Raw genomic sequence first — 20,276 nt, forward strand, 5'->3', positions numbered from 1 at the left:
ATTATAGTGGATGAACAAAAAACAAACCTTCAAGAAGCCCCACAGTTAAACAAAGAGGAAGGCCACCAATTTGGTTTAATGGCGTCTTTTTTATTTATTTTTATCCTGAAATGTGTTTGGATTTTATAGTTCATTCCATTTGCGTGAGATCATTTTAAGAAGGAAGTCACACACTTTTTGAAAGGATCACATCCTCTCTTATTAATCAGAGTGGACAGCCAAAAAGGATTTACAATCCAGGAAATGAGTCTGGCTCCCAAGTCAGCATCTTTATTTGCTAGGAAATGTGCTAATTTGATTATAAAAGACATTTCAAATCTTTGAAAAGCACCAGAATCCAAATGAAGGTCGACGGCAAGACAAAAGTACTCATGAGAAAACAGTCCCAGCGTTTTTTTTTAAACCGTAGTAAACTTATCTTTATATTTTAGTCATTTTAAAAATAATTTTCAAAATTTGCTTGAATGAGTTGAAGGGCACAACTACAATGTGCTAGAATGACAGTTTCAAACAAAAAAAAGCTAAACTTTGACTAAATGTGTCTTTAGGAATGGCTTCTTGTAGTTTTTGGATATTAGCTTTTGCAAGTATCATATTTTTTTAACTGAAACATTTTTCTAAACCAAATCGCCATTGGACGTGAACCTTTAAATTAGATTTTACTAGATTGAAAATGTAAATGTTGGATGCAACCCAAATTGAGTGAGCTTTTAAAATCCCTCAAAATTGGGATTGGTTTGGCTTCAAATGAATAACTGCCTCTGCCAACCAATTCACCCGCTTACTAGGGTAGACTCCAGCACCCCTGTGTCCGTTGTGAGAATAAGCGCTACGCAAAATGAACGCATGAATTTGAGTCTACAACAAACAAGTCGTCTCGTGTCATTCGGAAACGTGAAAAATGAAACCCGTCCGCAATTGCCGGCGCTTATTAAAAAGCTGCGCTAATCTTTTGCGGCGCAACACATTTCTCTCAGATAAAGAGCAGCAAATTAATTACCGGTTAATTATCGCTTCCCCCGCTGCTTGCTTGCTGCAAACGCGACAATTGATGCTTTTCATTTCTTTTCTTTCTTTTCCTTTTTTCCCTGTGACACTCGTCCTCCCTACTAAGGGTTTTTTGCCTTTTCAATGAGCGTTTATTTACTCCCATTTTTACCCGCCAAACCTTTCGCCCGCTTCCTCTCCATGAGCGAAAAAATCTGATTTGAATGCAAATTGTCGAGCCGAGCCGTGTTTGTGTAGAAGGCGCAAAATAATTGGAAGAACTCCAGTTAAACTCTCAGTGAAAAGCACATTTATGCCATTTATGCACCCTTTTTTCCTCCAAGTACGATTCCAATAGCTGTCCAATTCATTTGGACCGGGAAGGCCTGCAGAGCTGCCAAATACGATAAATTGTCTGTAGTTTAATACGTCAGTTTTTACCAAACTACAAAATACGCATTTTGGATCAAAAATACGAAAAAAAATCAAGCAATGTTTTTGTTCAGTTTGCTTTGTTAACTTCACATGACAATTAGTTTAATGAACGTCGTCATGTTCTAAATACCGCATTTTCACGACTATAAGGCACACTTAAAAGTCTTAAATTTTCTCCAAAATAGACAGCGCGCCTTATAATCCAGTGCGCTTTATATTTGGACCAATACTAAAATTGTTATCACGATAAAATAAAGTAAATCATTCGATAGGGTACACCATCCTCTACAGCTCTCACAACTACGGCAAGCAGCCCCCGACTCTACTATTTTCCCCGTAGAAAAAGTACTGCGCAGTGACTGCTGGGATATATAGTTCTTTTGTCAATACACCCAGTATGACGGCGAGCACACTAATTCTATGTTCGTCGTCATTCCCAGTGAAAGTTTCAACTGTGGTGCGAGCTTTCAGGAAGGCAGAAATTACTGATTCGATTAGTGATGACTTTGGTGAGATGCCCACCTATTCAACATGAGTTATTATGCTATTGCTGTGTCACGAAAATACTAATACTTTAGCCTCGGAGAAAAAAAAACCAAAACTGTTGTTTATTCATGTTGGGAGTGAATGGAGTTGTCAGAAAGCTGATTTGTAATCTATTAACAAAGTTTGGCTGAACTATCTGACTGTTTTGCGCAGCATCATCTAGTGGGTGGGCCTTTAAATACGATGCGTCTTGTGTGTGTCAAATACAGAAATAGCTCTCGTTACTGACACTGCGCCTTTAAATGTGATGCGCCATATAGTCGTGAAAATACGGTAAGTTTGGCATTCTTGTCAAAACGATCTGTTATTTTGAAAGTTAAGTAGCGTGCTCACTTCCCTTTCAACGACACGTGAATTCGCATCAGTTGTTTCATGCAGCGTAGACATGTGTTACAGCGAAAATCTGAATAACAGTTGATTTGCTGTTTGCGTTTTTTTTATTTCTTTGCTATGGAAAAGAGGAAACTATTTGAAAAGCATCAAAAAAAGTTGATGATATTGAGCTTTATATTTGTACTTGTCGTAGGTAAATTTCCATTAGGAAAAAGGGTCACAAAATCTGAAAATCCTCTTACGAAATATGATTTTTGACGTTTGGGAGGGAACGATCATTTCATCACTCCACATTAATTGGGCATCTTTTGGCGTCAATGCCACCGAAACATGATCATTTACAGTCAGCCCTTTATCCGCTTTACAACATATTATCCTCATTCTGAGAAAAAAAAAGTATTTTGCCAGACACACTTCCTTTCGAGAAACAAACAAACAAAAAATAGACTCAGCAGGGGCTAATTTGATTTGACCAAGCAATCGCTTAGTTTGTTCCCTCATCAAAGACACAAAATGGACTTGTGAAGTGTTTCCTATTAGTACTCGAGTTCAAGACAAGTGAGGACAAAAGGACTCAATGCACTCTTCTCGTGAGTTAATTTATTTAGAAGAAAAAAACATTGTCAGCTTAAATGACAGCTACAAAAAAGTCCATCTAATAACTTCACGTGTATGAAAAAAAATAGCCAGTTTGCCACAATGGCATGAAATTGGAAGATGTCTATCATAACATGACACATGAAAAAAATCTCGGCTACCAGACATAAAAGTGAACAGTAAATCATCCGTTTTGGTTGAAAGCAGGTGTTTGGGGCATTTTCGCTCATTGGGTCCAATTTTCTGAACTGGCCTGAAATTGGTTGGACATGTCTATCATAATTTGATGCACCGAGAAAGTTGTAAGGACTCGTACCGAAAAAAACAATGGAAAGGAAGTCTGCTTTCTTTTGTTTCAAAGGCAATTTCAATCTTACAGTTCCCTGGAACGTTTTCTAAAATAAAACAGTTATGCATGAAACATTTGCAGATATGTCGAAAAAATAGGCATCACGTTGGAAGGGTGGTTTTGTACGTCCGCCCCTCGGTTCTAAGATCAAGTGCTTCATATACACCACGTGTCAAAGTGGCGGCCCGGGGGCCGAATCTGGCCCGCCGCATCATTTTGTGTGGCCCGGGAAAGTAAATCATGAGTGCCGACTTTCTGTTTTAGGATCAAATTAAAACGAAGAGTATAGATGTATATTAAATTTCCTGATTTTCCCCCTTTTAAATCGATAAGTGTAATTTTTTAATGCATTTTTTTCTGTGTTTTTAGTTCAAAAATCATTTTGTAAAATCTAAAAACATAAAAAAAGCCAAAATAAACATTGTTTTAGATGTATACAAACTGAATATTCAGGGCTTTTAATCCAGTTCTTTTAATCCATTTATAAAAAAAAAATCTAAATATTATATCTAAAATGGTCCGGGCCACATGAAATCGAGTTGACGTTAATGCGGCCCGCAAACCAACCCGAGTCTGACACCCTTGATATACACAGTTGTAGAACTACATGCTGTTTTCATTTCTTGCCTTTTGATTATTGTCAGAAACCGATTCAGATCTTTAGGTCCTCGTTTGAACCATCCTCAAAGATTCTTGCCCCATGTGGCCTGATGTTACGGTCCCAAGGTTTTCTTGAAGTCAAAGTGACTACAAGACGTGGACCCACAGCAGTCCAAGTTCCGGCAGAAAGTTTCTGCCGCGAACTTTCAGGTCCCGCTGATGGCTGCAGTTGTACTCGACCCAAAAGTTCTTGACAGTGACGACCATTGAGCGGGCATAGCGAACCCAATGTGTCATCGAGTTTGAACGGGGGACACGGAAAAAGTCCAAATGCAGCACTTTTCCGCCCGCCGCTTCTTCCCGCCGGCGAGGTTGTACCGCTGAGTGGAAGTTGGGTTCCCTCCAGGGAGGATGGGCTTGCGCTTTATTTATTTCAATTTTCCTGCAAACCATTTAGGCTGGCGGGAGGGTGGGTTGGCGCGGCCTTCAAAATGGCAGCATGTCACGTGACGCGCTCAAAGAGGATGGAAAGTTCAGCCCCGTCCAGTCGAGCCAGAGATTCGTCAAACCTAATTTATTCCTCGGCATGCGGCGCTCCTTTCTTTCGGTTGGGCGCGCCACTGCCAAATTTCATACCAGAGATTAAGATCGAGCAATCGTTGACATTTAAACAACGTATTCATGGGATTGTGACCGCCGTAGATGGTTGGTGTCTGGGTTGATTGCTACATGGGAGAAATTTTAGAGGCAGTTTGAGCTATTATTCGTACTCTGTTGTCGCCTGTTTTTGCAAGGGCGGCAAATTCCTTCAATCATTCATTTTCTGAACCTCTATGAATTCAAAGAGCAAATGGTGTCGTAGTCTTTGGTTCTGCTTGCACGTTGGTTCTTTAACCGTTGGTGTGTCTCGGTTTTGGTGTCGTGGCACTCACTCGTTGACATTTGAGCAAGTATTAGTGCAATTAAAGCTATGGTAGCCTTGTGTCAGGTGGCAAATGCAGTACTGTATGTAATTAAATTTGTCTTTAGTCCTGAGTTAAGTGTATTCTCTGGTGACCAACTTAATGTTATTCACACAAGAAAAGTCCGAAGATGGCTTTCTTTGGTCCGGACCAAATTACAAGGTATCTTTTATGGATTGATAGTTACTTTTTACATTGGGATTTTTGCAAGAGTCCCAGGATTTGACAACAAATATCGTTCACTCACTGGACCAAATGATCTGGGTGGGGTAACAGAAAATAATGGCACTACAATGTACTGCAAGTGGTGCTCATAAGCATTTCTTTTTCATTCCAGTGCTTAATATCTTAAATTTTTAGGCATTTTTATGTGAATTTTCCAGCAATTTCTTTACGTTAACTACCCAAATATCAATTGACATTGAGCAAGCACTTTTTGGTGCCACAGTTTTGGCCTTCCCAACTTCCTTCGTCAAAAATCATCATCCTTGCGTGTCAGGTAGCGTCTCTCCCGAGATGACTCACTCTTAACCAAATTTTCTGTTTTGCAGTCTGCGGTTCGTATCGTCCGTCCGTGCTGGCGGCTTTGAGGTTTATTTATTTACGCCCGGCAGCCGCCTCGGCTTCTCTTTCTCCTCTTCATTGTAGACCCAAGAGAGGGCGAGCCAGCGCCTGCGAGGCCGCCAGGATAGGGTTAGCATCGATCGCTTTATTGGTGCGCTCGGCTCCTTTCGCGTCGGAGCATTTGTCTTGTCCGCGGCCGTCGCCGCCCGGCCCGGAGATCGTTCGTTTATTGCTAACGTTGTGGCGGGGGAGGGGGGGATGATTGTTGGCTGTGGGTGTTTGCTGGGTGGCTGGAACAGGGTAGGGAGGGGGATCTTTACTACCTGCTCCATTGGGATGGGAAACCTGGCCAGGTTGATGTACGACTAATTCAGTTTGTTGCAGACGGGAAAGTGAGAGTCACCGGATTTATTGGTTTAATGAGCACACATGCGATGTACTTTTTTTTTACCCGTGGCATTATTTGTGATATAAGCTCGCAAAAAATATGTTTTGAAGGCGACGTTAATTATTAGTACTCCATCATGCTACTTTTCACTTAAACGTCATATTTTGCGTAGGATTGTGTGATTACATTCGGTTTAAGGCGAAGAAGTTGGACATCGATCTGCGAATAATTCCTAGTTCGTTGTGCTGTGAAAGTGAGGGTTTGTGGGAGTTAAGCGTCGTTGCCGGTCTGGTCGGCGGCTTCGCCCGTTCCGCCTTTCATCAACGCTTGATCTAATTTTTCCAATCTGGTCCGCTTACCTAATCGCCTGTAGTAATTGCGCACGATCCGGGCCCCTAGGAATTATGGATCTGACCCCAACTCGCAGGGTTTCGTCCACCCCGGCTAGCGGGTCTGGTTATTTACGGCGCGGTGTGGTCGCTATCCCCCGCGGAGCTCATTGTGGATGTGCACCGGCATCAATACGCTGCCGTTTTGGCAGGTAGCATCAATAGCCCCGCCATTAAGATGTGGAGCTAGACCCAGATGCATTTCTCACTTTGCGAGCGATCGATGGCGTCGTACGGCTTCCACGGCCATCGTTCGCGCCGCCATTGGAAATCTTTGGGGCAGAGCGCCGCCGATTAATTACCCCGGCCCAGAGCGAAGGGTCTGCAAGGTCCGCCATTTTTTTTTTTTGCTTTTGTCGCGGGGCCATTATCAAGTGACACCGCCAACGATTGTTTGTCCCGCTAATGCGGCCCGAACGATGGCGGCCCAGGCCATCATATGCGTCATTAGTGGTTTGGAGAAGGTAGCCTGGCGGGGGGACGGTGGAGGGGGTGCAGGGTTCGGAGCTGGTGGAGACGAATGATGATCGTTAAGTGCGCCTCCTACCGGACGCTCTTTTAGTTGTAAATTTGTCTGTTTTTTGTTTATAATTGACTAAAAATATCGAATCTGGTTTAAGGCACTCATCGTTTGTTTTCATTTTATATCGGAAAAAAAACAATTCTTTATTTGCCTTTATTTCTTATTGTTGTTAGTGCGGCTACTAAGTTTAAATATTAATTTTGCCATTGACTTCAGTTTGCGCTGATTTGACTTTTTCTTACTTTTCTATGGAGCTTTGATTATTGTTGTTCAGTACATTCCATTCCGTCATTCATTACTTTGTTGTTTTACATCAGGGGAATTTTATTCTTGACTTTCATTACTTTTGAGGGGAATTTTTATTCTCACCCTACGATGCAGTTCAGTTAAGTAAATAAGGATGTAACAAATGAATCCAAAACAAGCCAACTGAATGGCACTGAAAAATGACATCCCATCATCACCGCAATATTTTCAGTTGTCTAAAAAAATAAAAAAATAAATACAATAAAAACACACTTTCATTCCGAGGTGACATATCGCCATGTAAAATGTGTATGTATAATGTATTGCAGATGGCAAACAAACAATAAAGCCTTGAACGTTTTATGTCTTTGATGTCATTTCCTGAGTGTGAAGCTTGTGATGGATTCTTCAATAGCGTAGCGACAGAGGCTGCATAATGTAGCGTTTCCCCCAAAAAGTCAAGCGTTAAATATGTAAAGTAGCACATACAGTATGTGTGTTGGGTGAGTGTGTCGACCTTTTTTTCCCCCACTTTTGGCCGCGTGGCCTCTGGGCTTGTCGGCCTTTGAAGCTTGAAAAGTGCCTTTATAAAAAAATCTCTGCTGCTGCTTTTGTGCTTGAAATTCTTTGGCTTCCACCATTCGTGAGATGTAAACGACAGGGCAAAAAGGGATGTTTTTGTAGCTGTTGCTTTTAGTTGGATGAATTGAAAAGGTGCAAGCATGGTTGCTTTGTGAAGCACTTGCCACGGATTTTGTGTACGCGGGTTAAAGGCAAGTAAAGTCTTGAATAGGGCTGCTAAACTTGTTTTATAGCTTCTATTTTAAAGTCACTCCTAAGTAAGATGGCTGACTCGGATCTTTTTGTGCCAGTGTTAATCCTTAATGTCTAACTCATGCTCGTGATTGAATGGATTTATCTGAACCAGACAAGCACAACGTGTTTTTGCTACTAAATTGAGGCATTGAATGAAGTCCTTCATGTTTCTGGCAACTCTGTTGACTGAACTGGCTCATTCAACAACAACAACAACAAAAATCCTATTGTTTCAGATGAGACAATCTATTGTATATTTGCAAATTTGCCCAGTTTGCCCATTTTGTAGCTGCCAGCATCACCAACATTTGATTTTTGTGTGGAACCCTTCTGCTATTATCATAGAGTATGGGAGACCGTGTGCAGTCGTTTGGTCGCCGGTCTTTTGGTCGCCGTCTTTTGGTCGCCGGTCTTTTGGTCGCCCGGACCCAAACAACAAGCGACCAAAAGACCGGCGACCAAAAGACCGGCGACAAAACAAGGTAAAACAACACGGTCTACGCCTCAATAAAAGCCAACAATGGCCATGAGCAGTTTCACTGAGCCGACGTGTGAGTGTATGAGTTTGTATGTACATGAGTTGTCCTCTTAGGAAGGGACGTCAGTCAGGGTCTTAACAAGTTCTCCAACAAAACACAAAAGTACGGGAAATTTTGAGCTTTTCTTTAGCCTAATAATTAATAGGGCATTAAGTATGACTAAATAATAATTCGGTTTGTATTTAGGGAATTTGAGCAACAATTTAAATGGTAATTATCAATAACCTTCCGGGCAACCAAAAGACCGGCGACCAAACGACCGGCGACCAAACGACCGAGTACCATGGGAGACAGTCTTGGTAGATTTAGTGGGGTCCCTTCCCAACTGGGCTTTTTTTCAAAGACTTGGAGCAGTAATGCATTGGATGGTTGATATAATTTCAATCAATCTCAAGACAATAAATCAAGAAAAATCTGCTGCAATTCCTTTGACTCTGTCTGAACCAAGCCATAAAGTTTCCAACCTTGAATATTTCAAGTCAATCAGAGAGTTATCCGAGTTAGCTATGTGTGTGTGTGTGTGTGTGTGTGTGTGTGTGTGTGTGTGTGCGGTTATGTTATTTCTGACTCCCAGTGAGCATTGAATCATGAGGCCAGATAGATCTGGAATTCTTATCACAGCTCTTGAATGGTGTGTGTGTAAAAGGCTGAGGTTGTTGTCGTTTTTTGTTAAGGTTATCGGGACTTAATAAGGTACCCTGCAGTGCTCCCCGAAGATGGCTGCTGAGTGGCACAAGTTGTCGCTGCTAGCAACACTTGCGTCAGCAAATCAGCTCTTTTTCAAAATGTCGTGTAGCGAAAAGTCAAAAATGTCAAGTTGCAAATGAAGAAGTGCAGGTGTGTTAAACTTAGTCAAAATAACCACTTGCTGCCATCAACAAGAATAAAATGCCAGTGTGCTTTATTTATTATTTTCGCTTTGTTATAGCTAAAGTTGTCAGTATCCAGCATTGCACACTCACATTATACTTGCCCTCAAAGTGCTGCTTGTAAAAGTCATTCCATATTAAAGTCCTTATTGTGTATTCACGCACTGGCTTTTATTAGACTATTCATTTTGTAGTCTTATGATTTGTATATAATCTGTTTACATGGATACAGCGTGTTGCATTTGGGTTACGCACCTGATCGATTCGACTGTCTAATGTAATATTTTGACACACTCAGTGATTTCACTTTTCGTTTCTAATCTATCACGTTAACGTTATTAACTCATCGGTTGCCGTTGACGACAACCGACGTCCAATTCGTTTTAATTGGGAGGGCCTGTCGTTAATGATCTTTCACTTAAGATACTCAGCTGAGGTTGGTATGAGTGGAGGTGCACTATGGGTAATGCAAGATAAAATTGATAATGGATGTACAGGCTTGATGCAGTTTTTGGTTTTGCTGAATTGGACGTTGTACACACATTTGTTTGCATTTATGAGTAAATGGTTCCTTGGTGGTAAATGGTTTGGTTGGTCGAGTCAGGGTGGCGGTCGCAACGAGCGCCAGCATCGACCAGTTGCCGGGCTCTTCCATTAGGTCTAATCAGGCACGTTCTTTGGGCTAAACGACGTCTTCACGTTCGAATAGCGAATGACGCGTGTTCCTTCTATTAGCTCGCAGCTCCTCTCAATTATGTTCCCTCGTCGGACGCTTGTCGGACGCTAATGAAGATGAAACACTTTAATTTGACCATTTAATTAGTTCATATTTAAGCAAGGTATGCTACGCCACTCTCCAGTGCTTTTTTTAAATAAAAATGTTCTGTTACACCTCAAAAATATCTTCAATATCGCTGCTCACTGGAATTTTAAGGTGATTAGTTACAATATTACAACATGGCTGCTCCTACTATTTTCATTCTTACGACTTTTTTCCTCAAAAAGTACCACATTAAAGGTTGAAAAAGTACACATACTTAAGATAGATTCATTCGGATTGACGTTTGGAGAACAAGCTGCACGATTGCTAAACATGCAGAAGGCGTCAGTGGAATCAATGCGGCGGCTTCACTAGCCACCCTTTATCATGTTAATATGATTCCCATTGACGGAAGACTTTTTCACGCCCGACTTTCCGTATCGATGCCGTCTGAATGCCATCGCTCTTGCCGACCGTCGTTTCGCCGGATGCCGCTCTTGATGTTCTCTGCCCCCGCCCCCCCGCAGGCAAACGACATGAAAATATTTCATGTTGATGCACAGCGGCTTCAGTGCGCCATCATTTTTATTTACTGCGTATTTACAACATCCACGTATACGTATGCTTGAGAGACCCAAGTAAATTGGATTCCAGTTTCTTTCCTTCAATTTTCATTATAAATTATTCTTAACAAATAAAAATGTGTTTTACTTTGATAAAAAAATGTATTTAATTCACTAGAGCAGTGTTTCCCAACCTTTTTTGAGCTGCGGCACAGTTTTTGCATTGAAAAAATCTCAAGGGACACTACCATCTGAAAATCTTTTCATTTAAAACTATGAACTATCAGCAGGAATCACACAAACCTCCAAAATTATTCCAAAATCTAATTTTTCACACTGACCTAATGTCACCAAAAGTTGATGTCTGCGGACCCTGAACAACTTCCGGTTCAAGTGATGCAGAAATAAGTAATATAATGTTTTTAATCGCACAATTTTATGACTTTCCTCCATATATTACTTAAATATGCTGATATGACGTATATATAAGTATGAAATATGTTATTGTAAAATTATTTTTCTGACTCCTGTGACTTTTGACCTCATGACCCCAAACGTTCATCACTTACCGTTCATATTACAAACATACTATCTATATATGCAAGTTTAATTTTTTTTTAAATCCCTTTATTTCTTCTTGAGTTATCTTGAATGGAAACATACAGACATACAGATTTGAATACTTTGTCTATAGGTTTCACCTACCAACAAGGGTACAAAATATATGATCCACTAGCCACTGAACATGAAAAAATAGAAACTCCGGTGTAAAAAAAATACTCTTGAAACCAGTTTGTCTCAGAAAGAAGAAATTTGTTTCTCATGAGTAGAGCTACAAAAAAGTCACAGCCTTTTTAACTGTAAGTGGCCAATTTCCTCCATTTTTTTTTATCCTGAGGTAATTTTGTTGTTGTTGTAAAATTCATCTCCCACCATGGGAACATAAAATTAGGCAGATATTGTTCATCCTTCACAAGAAGACATCTCAAGAAGCAATATCTGAAAATACACAGAAAATCAGCTATTTTGATGTGACCAATCTTCAATTTGGTTGTTTCCAGGCCTCGTTTGAATAGTTTTGCAAAATTCAGCCCTGACTTGGGAACACATAATTAGGCAGCCACGTCCATCTTGGGAAAAGAACCAAAAAAGGCACAGAAAGTCAACCATTTTGATTTCAAAGTGGCAAGTTTTTGTGGCATAGGCGGACTCAGGAGGCAAGATTTTTGCGGATTTGTGGCAAAACAAAGGCTCAACAAGGTCAGAAGTGTTGTGTAATGAAATCCCAACCCCGAAGGCATTCCTCAATGCCCCCTACAGCCAGAGAAAATGCATTTCCCACCAGTCCAAGGAGTAGTAAGCGGAGTAATTTTCCGCCTTCGAGAGCTCCGCGACAGCTGCTGCGAACTTCCTGACCGCCAACTGTTAGCAGCACGAGCAATTAAACGCCAGCGTAATGGTCGTCAGACGGCAGAGGTTGATGCGCCGACTGACGCCGGCTCGTCCAATTGCAGGCGGCCTCATAAAACATCTCAATTAGCGGCGAGCGGAGCCGGCGGCCAATCGCCGCGTGGCGAAACAGCGAGGCCGCCGGTCCCCGCTGAGCTCGGCGAGCGAGGCGACCGATCGTCTCTGCCGCTGCCAGAGACTTTGTTTCAAAACGCCGCAATTAGTCATCTGGCGAGCTTCGATTCCAACGCGCTCTTCATAGCGCGCCGTCTCCGAGGACTTCGTGCTAACTCGTTGAAACGTGGCGGCCAATATTTGGCAGCGCAACTGCAACATTTGGTCTGTATCAGAAAAGCGGGGTACAGTATAGCGTTTGTTCATATAGCATTTTGCACCCTGTGATAGTCATTAGCGACACCGAGAGTCTGTTTGGACTAATTTTGATGAATTTTGTTCCTTGCTTTTCGGCTCTTTTGGGGCAAATCCATTCCCGAAGCAAATAATTTGTTGGTACATAGGAATTTGGAACAGTAAATGTGATATACCGAAACATTGTAATGAAATTACACTTGCTATAGGTAGTCATTATTCGCTTCCAATCCAAATGAATCAGACGTCAATCGTCGTCAGTGGCAGTGAATGTGTGAACTACCGTACCACACGGACGTATGTTTAATTAGCAGTGGTGGGTTGTTTAATTTTGCCGTCTACAGGCGAGCGTCCAACCACCAGCTGGGATTTAATGCGCCGCCATGCCATGGACGTGAAAACTTGCCAAAAAAAAGAGATGCAAAAGTGTGAATTCCAAGTAGTGGCGGCGTTTAGCATCCAGACGTGCAGCTGGATGCTAAAAAACGGCTGCCAAAAATGTCCGACTTTCATTCCACTATCTTTGATGAACCTTTGAAGGCTTTCGGTCACAAAGTGGATTCTTGTCAGGACGGTTCTTGAGATGGAAAAAACCCAACTGATGGAAAAAATGAATGGCAAATAATTGGTTAGAATTAAGGTATGTGTGTTTTGCAGGAGCAGCACAATGTTCATTGAGTTGAAGCAAAAATTATGTCCCAAATGTTTCTTTCTAATTTGGAATTCAATCTGTTGCATTGTTTTTGTATTGTTGGTTTTACTTAAAATCACATTGAAAGTATTCTTGTCATTCCAATGGCATTTCCAATTCATTCCAATCAGGAAAGATTAATTGAGTTACAGGCATTGGTTTCATCTACAGTAGACTTCAACCTACTTCCTGTTTACATTCGGTTGGCCAATAGTAGAAGAGTGACCTGTTATGGTCTGCTTGGCTTTTACTTGAACAAAAAGTGAAACCAGGAGTCAAAACTGAAAAATTGATTTGGACCAGTGAAAAACAACACTTGAATGTGTCCATTCATTAACACACGTACACACGCACCCACACACACTCAGTGGCATTTCTTTGGCCGCCGGCGAAGTCGTTGTTTAATCAGCGGCGCGTTTTAATGGCGCGTCAGTGAAAGGCTGAAATACGACGGTGGGCTACCTGCTGCAAACATTACGATAAATCCCCTCCGCTCACCGCTTGGCGTCGCCGCCGTAAATCAGTGCTTCGCAGGGAGGCGGCGGCCAAAATGACAGCTATTAAAATAATAAATGGGATGATTCATTTCCGGCATTAAAGATTCCAAGGTATCGTGGGATCGCTGAGGGGGCTTCCTAAATGTTTGGGGAAGGGGGCACGTTTTAGGGGTCTTGTTAAGACTCTCTTATGAAACTGCAATGAACATGTCAATAAGCACAATTGAAAGCCTTTAGAAGCGTTAATAAGTGCAATTAAAGGCAGACTAGAAGCATTCGGCGGCGAAATGTATGCAACAATAAGCGCAGGCTATGCCATCGATATTAATTACGGCTTTAATCGGCAGAAAAAAAAGTGCTAATTGGCTGAATTAAATCATCAATAAGGAGAATGAACTCATTAATAAGCACAGGTAAAGCGTTAAGAAGATTAACTGAAGAATGCTAAGTATCATTCGAGTTTTAACAATAAAATGTTCATCAGCAATGAACGGATTCTTCGAGTCGAATGGACGATGGCGTCCAATCACATGTGACTTTTTATTGAAGTGAGGTTGTCGCTATTATCTATTCGAAGTGGGCAAATAAACCAATTTTTTGCTGTCAAACCACCATGTTTAAAATGACTGGACGTCTATCGGCGTCAACAGGCGCTAGTGAAAGCAGCAGCGATTCTTCCAAAGTTTTAATTAGCATTTCCCCAAACTTAAAAGTGACATGTAATCCTTAAACCCGTTGTTGAAAACTCTTAAAAACGCCACACAAGCAATAAACATTGTTCCATTTCTTTGGGAAAACTTGGGAAAGAAGGTCATTAGTCAGCCATCACTATAAAAATGCTCCCTCCTAGTGCTCGTAAATAGAACTTTATTGAAAAGCTGCTCTTAAATTTGATGGAGAGGCCTTAAAAAGGCTTTTAAAATGTCAGGAACAATTCTTTTCTATCGGCACGTCCTGTTTTTTTAGGGAAATGTTAGTTGGAAATCCGATGATTTTTGGGAGATTGAAACTTATTCGCCGCCGTTGATCTGTTGGAATTGAATTTGTGAAACGTAAATATATGAAACTTGAAAATGAAATGTTAATAGTGGAAATCTTTTAGGTAGAAAGTTTTGTTTTCACGTAAAAAAGTTAAAAAAGTGAAAATATGAGGACTTTTTTGTATAATCAGGACATCATTTGAAGGAATCTTTACTTAACAAAAGTTAATACATCTGTTCTTGACTGGTTCTGACATTTCATCGGAATTTTTCTTCGTATTCGGCGACTTTTTGGAATTATGGGTTATTATAAAAAGCATATTTTTGTAAGAAGGTCATCAGTGCAAAACTTTGGGAGGAATGTCAAAGAAATTTCTTGTTAGCTGATCTTGATCAAAAGTTAATCCGTTCATCCTTGGCTGGTTGATTGTTGCCACAAGGACATTTTTTAACGTGTTTTGAAAGGATGTCGATTAAATATCTGTTTGATGATTTGGATCCAGTTAAGCCATTCGTCCTTGGGCCATTCAGAAGCGGTACGCCAAATTCTACCGGAAGCCCTTTTACTTTGTAGTTTGGAAAATGAAATATTTACAAAAAACAGGTCAGTATTAAAAACAAACAAACGGCTTTGAACGTTCTGCTGATATTCTAAGGAATATAAGTTTTTTTTAATTTCAGGTGACATTAGAATGGAAAATCCTGGCAGTTTTTATTGGACCTGTCAATGAATTTTAATGAAATTTGAATCCTTTCAGTCTCTACTCAGTATTGAGTTGAAAAGGCTAGTTTCATTAAGATACATTTGTCATAATAAAAAGTTTGCTGATTTGATTCAAGGGTCTTTTCTAGATTTAAATTCAATATATCAATGGGTTGCATTTCACCTGAAGCATTAATGAATGGAAAAGCATTATTGACATTTTTACCATCTTGTTGCTGAAACTTTTTAGGCGTTTAAATCAAAAACATTCTTTTGAACACAACATCTTATCAAATTAATGACAATTTTGAGCCATGTTTTGCCGTTCCTTCAATTTGTTAGGATTAGATTTGAGAGCGAAATTTGTTCTCCGATACTAAGTGGTCTTTGTAGGGGTCTAACAATGTGAATCTTGCCCTGCAGCGGCAGTCGAGTCTCGCATCTGCTCCCTCCATTTTGCTTTTTTCCCCCGTCGACAACGGAGCGAATCTGAACCTTTGCCCGCTCAGTATCAATCCTGACATCGCCTTATGGAAACCAGCGGGGTTTAAGATTACCGACTTCCGTTGGACGCCAAACTCGGTCGCTGGCGGCTTTCTCGTTCAATTTTTTGGTCTTTTTTTTGGGAGCTGGCATGACGTTTCCTCCCCGCTCTGTTGTTGACGCAGCCTTTTAAGCGCGGCGGTCAATATGCTAGCGTTAATATATTATTTAGCGCCCGTGGGTCGTCGTACGCTCACGTGGTTGCTAATCATGTCGAGGCAGATGTCTGGCTCCTCCCTTTTACACCGGTTAGCTTCTCCTCCTGCAAAATTCATCTCGGCCTTCTTTTATTTATTGACCTCCGCTCCTCAATTAGTCAATCCCCAATCAAGCAGAGGGAAAGGAATTGCTTTTAATTACTTTTTATAAATGACAAATTGCTTTGGAGCGGACAGGACATTTTTTGGGGAGGGGGGAATGGGCGTAGAGTTTCGCCCAGATGAAATCGATGCTCGCTCGTTCTTTTAGTCGTGGTTCAGCAGTCGGATTTCTGGGTTGGAGCCAGGCTGCGTACTGCCGACATCCACCAGTCAGCAGAAAAAATAAATAAATAAATAACGCCAACAGCAGAACACACGTGAAGGCAAACACGTGCAAGAAACAAGCTTTGGCCAGCTGATTTTTTTTCCCTCCGAATTCTGTTTTTGAATGATACACTACATTTAAGTGGAATAAAATGTTCTTTTAATATAAGGTAAAACTTTCTAGTATACTTTTTCATTTTTATTACTGTCATACTGCAAGCCGCTACTTTCCTGCGGCATGTTAATGTTCTTCGGCTGAGTGATAGAAAACTATAGAAAAAGAATTATCAGCTCACAATTTTGATTCATTTCAATTTCATCCTTAATTTCAATAAGTTAAGGTTGGAGCTGACATGAGGAATAAATGTTGCTTGCTGATTATTTCAATGTTTTCATTGTATTTTCATTTGTGGTGAATCTGAATTCTAGAGTTGATTTTTTGATGTAATCATTCCAAATATTGTCCACCCTTCTTTATCGTTAATAACAAAAAATGTCTTTTTCACCTTTTCAGGCTTCTCCATTCCGTTGAAGCATTGGCACAGAGTCTATTGACGCCGTTTCAGCACAACCATCTTTACCCGTACATGGAGACCCCCAGCTGGGCAGGTAGGACCCCCGACCGAAACCACTAAGCTTCCTACTGAGTACAACTGTGAGGGATTTCTGTAGTGTGGAATCACAATGGTCACAAATCCCAATGTATCTCTTCATTCGCTGCAGTATTTCGTCGCGGCGTCACACATTCCGCGTCCGCCATCTCGTAACTGCCTCGCCTCACCACCCCCACGTGCAGCCATATTGTGCCTAATGCGTGCCGAGCACCCGCCGGCGGCGCGGCGAGGGAGCCACGCCGGCCTCGCCGGAGTCGTGGAGCAGGTGGCGGCGAGTTTCCGCCGGCCCGAGGCCGATTCCTTGGGAGCGGGTCAAAATGGCCATTTGAAAGCAGTTTAATTATCTGTTATTGCCGGCGTAATGACGGAACGCTGCGGTGTGTAGCTGCTGGGGGGCGGCGAGATGACAATGCACAGATGTGTTTAGGAGTTGGACTTTTCAGGAGTTGTTTCTAGCAATCAACTGTTGCAGTGAAATTTGCCAATGGCCTTTGGTGCCGGTTAAATATAGAAAATAAGAATGTCACTGGGGATCTTTTGCTATGGAGTCCCGTTCCGATATCTTGGTAACTTGGTCGTTGACAGGCATTGGGTGATCGTGTTTCAGTGCTATTGACAGACAAAGAGTTTATAAAGCTCGTTAGCCCATAGCTGTTAGAGCGGTAGGAAGTTTGTTGATCTATTTCTCCAGTTTCCGTGTTGTAAGTGGCAATATAACAAAGATACGTGGGGTGAACGTAAAAATAGCTCATTTTTAGAGTATATCTAGTTCATCTATCAACATTAACGGCAGCTTATTTGTTAAGGAGGAAAAAATAAAGCACAGCCAATTGTTTCTATCTTCTTTTTTACATTTTAGAGAAATACTCTTGATCAAGTGCATCTCCAACGGAAATAATCTCGTTTAATAAAGTGGAAAGACTGAATTTTTCCAATGCGCAATGGTGGCGTAAAAGTCATAATATGAGAACTAAGCTCTATTTGACCCAGCAAGTGAAGCAGGTGTTGTCTTAGTCTCAAATTGAGAAAGGAGGAATAGATGAGTGCCAATGTTCTCCTTTTTATCTTCACGTGTATCAGCGTTTCTATGCCGTATGTGTGTGGCTGTTTTACAATATTTTGTCTTTCATCATAGGTCAAAGAAATTTGTAATTTGCATATGTGAGCAACTATCTTGCGCATGGTCATTTGTACTCGGCCTTGTATTTTCCTTCAAAGCAGGCAATATAACATGCAAATCCTTTTTTTGTGCAGCTTAAAATAAGCTCTCAAACAAATTCCATTTTTTTATTCCGTCTTACGTACTTCAAAATTGCCTCACAGGGGCTAAAGAATCTTTTAAAATGTCTGTAAGTCTTCAATCTCACTTGCTGAAACCTGTGGAAACCCGTGTAGAATAGATACTTGATCGCATATTTTAAATTATCATCCGTGAATGTCAACAAGTTCCAAACAACCAATCCATCAAATTAGAGTTAATAGAAAGGTTTTTTTCCTCATTGGAAGGAGTCACGTTCATTTTCAGTGATGCCTCACCAGAAGATTAAGAGTATTTCATACTTCTGCATACTTTTGTATTTTCTCTTCAGTTATCTCATTGGCTACCACGGACAGCGACGGTCATTCAATCCAGTTTGACGAGAATTGGCAGGCCGCGATCGATTATTTGCTTTCCATCACTGTCATTGGCAGCCGATGATTTAATGAGCCCGCACATTCCCGCATCCTCGTATTTTCCTCAATTGCGGCGTGTTGGAAATCTTTCCCAGTGGACATCTACATGCGGCGGCGCCTTTAAGAGAGGCGAAGGAGCGAGGCGGGCGACGGGTCGTCCGCTCGCTCGCCGGCTGCCCGCGCCGGCGGGAAAGTGCTGACGGCAGGTGTTTGCTTGGTAGCGCGCCCATTAGAGGGAGCCATAAATCCTGGGCTCTCCGGGCCGGGCTGTGTCAGCAGTCCGCTAGAATGAATTGATTTTAAACGCCGCCGAGAAGAAAGAAAGCGAGAAAGCGAGAGAGAGAGAGAGAGAGAGAGAGCCAGCCGGCCGCTCTTTAATTGTCTGGCTCTCCTTGCCGGAAGCGCGCCGCCGACCACGCTGCACTCCAACGTGTCACCGACATGGCGGCCGCCCCTGGGCGACCCCTCGCCTTTGATTTAACGTCCAAAATATCAAAGACTGTGCAGTCTTTGCTCTCAAATACAGACGTCGCTTGGAGGAGCGCCATCCATTATGTGACTACTTCAGATATCAAGTATCTGTTGTATATACAGTAGTTATGGTTCAGTGGAAGCAGCCGCTGTACAAGGGTCCTTAGGCGCAAAACACGCAACCCTAAATTGCCTCCGGGTCAGTATTAGAAATGAGAGATGTCAGCTACTGTATTAATGGGTTCGACAGAGATGAAATGAGATAGACATATCTATTTTGGACATTTTTGGCCGGTACTCGGACGTTTGGTCCCCAGACGTTTGGTCGACCGGACGTTTGGTCGAACAGACGTTTGGTCGCCGGGTTGTTACTGTTGAAACCACCTCTCAAAATTATAATCATGAGAGAGAGAGAGTTTAATATCTTAATATCTGATATCAAAATATCAACAGTGAACTCTCTGTCATAATTTGACAGCGAGCGAACCCGGCGACCAAACGTCCGTTCTACCAAACGTCCGTTCTACCAAACGTCCGGTCCACCAAACGTCCGTTCTACCAAACGTCCGTTCTACCAAACGTCCGTTCTACCAAACGTCCGTTCTACCAAACGTCCGTTCTACCAAACGTCCATTCTACCAAACGTCCATTCTACCAAACGTCCGTTCTACCAAACGTCTATTCGATCAAATGTCCGTTCGACCAAATGTCCGTTCGACCAAATGTCCGGTCCGATCTTTTTGTATGTTGTTAAGATTGCAGTCGTTTACAAGGTAGTGGAATGTAATCCCGAAATAGAAGGTAGTTTTGTTCAAATGAAGTCATTGGCTCCCATTGACAGTGATAGACATCCCATTTAATTGAATTGGTAGGCTTGCCAGTGACTGATCACGTTAGAATGGCACCCAATTGGCAGCCCTAATGGAGTTTTGTGCCTTTATGCATGATTTTGCCACCTTCATTTTAGAAGCGTTGAACAAAATAACGACAATGGAGTCTCTTGACGGCGGCGTTTTTTTTCTCTCCACGGTGCGGCGTCCTCTCCGGCTCATTACGCCGTTTAAAGAGGCGTCGCTTTCCAATCACCCGCCACGCTTCGGCCAAGGGGGATCATACATCAACTTGAACGGCGTCCCCTCCCCCGCTTTCACTTTTTTTAAAAGGGTGGCACCGTTAATAATACCCGTCCGTGAGTGCAAAACACTCACGGCAAGTTTGCATCCGCCATGTCATATTTGACTTGTGCTGGCGGGGGTTGGGTCGCCTTAAGTCTGGTGTGATAAACGGGGTTCAAC

General features: G+C 41.9%; 1 protein-coding gene across 2 annotated transcripts in view; it reads left to right on the forward strand.

Annotated features, from left to right (window-relative positions):
• Positions 1-20,276, forward strand: part of LOC144088075 (RNA binding protein fox-1 homolog 3-like) — a 256,298-nt gene that overhangs the window by 112,205 nt on the left and 123,817 nt on the right. For both annotated transcript variants that reach the window (XM_077618295.1, XM_077618293.1), the window contains exon 6: positions 16,737-16,831. In XM_077618295.1, coding sequence (XP_077474421.1) covers positions 16,810-16,831 — 22 coding nt within the window. In that variant the 5' untranslated portion in view covers positions 16,737-16,809. The remainder of the gene's footprint in view (positions 1-16,736; positions 16,832-20,276) is intronic.

This window comes from Stigmatopora argus, chromosome 14, assembly GCF_051989625.1.
Source record: "Stigmatopora argus isolate UIUO_Sarg chromosome 14, RoL_Sarg_1.0, whole genome shotgun sequence".
NCBI lineage: Eukaryota > Metazoa > Chordata > Actinopteri > Syngnathiformes > Syngnathidae > Stigmatopora > Stigmatopora argus.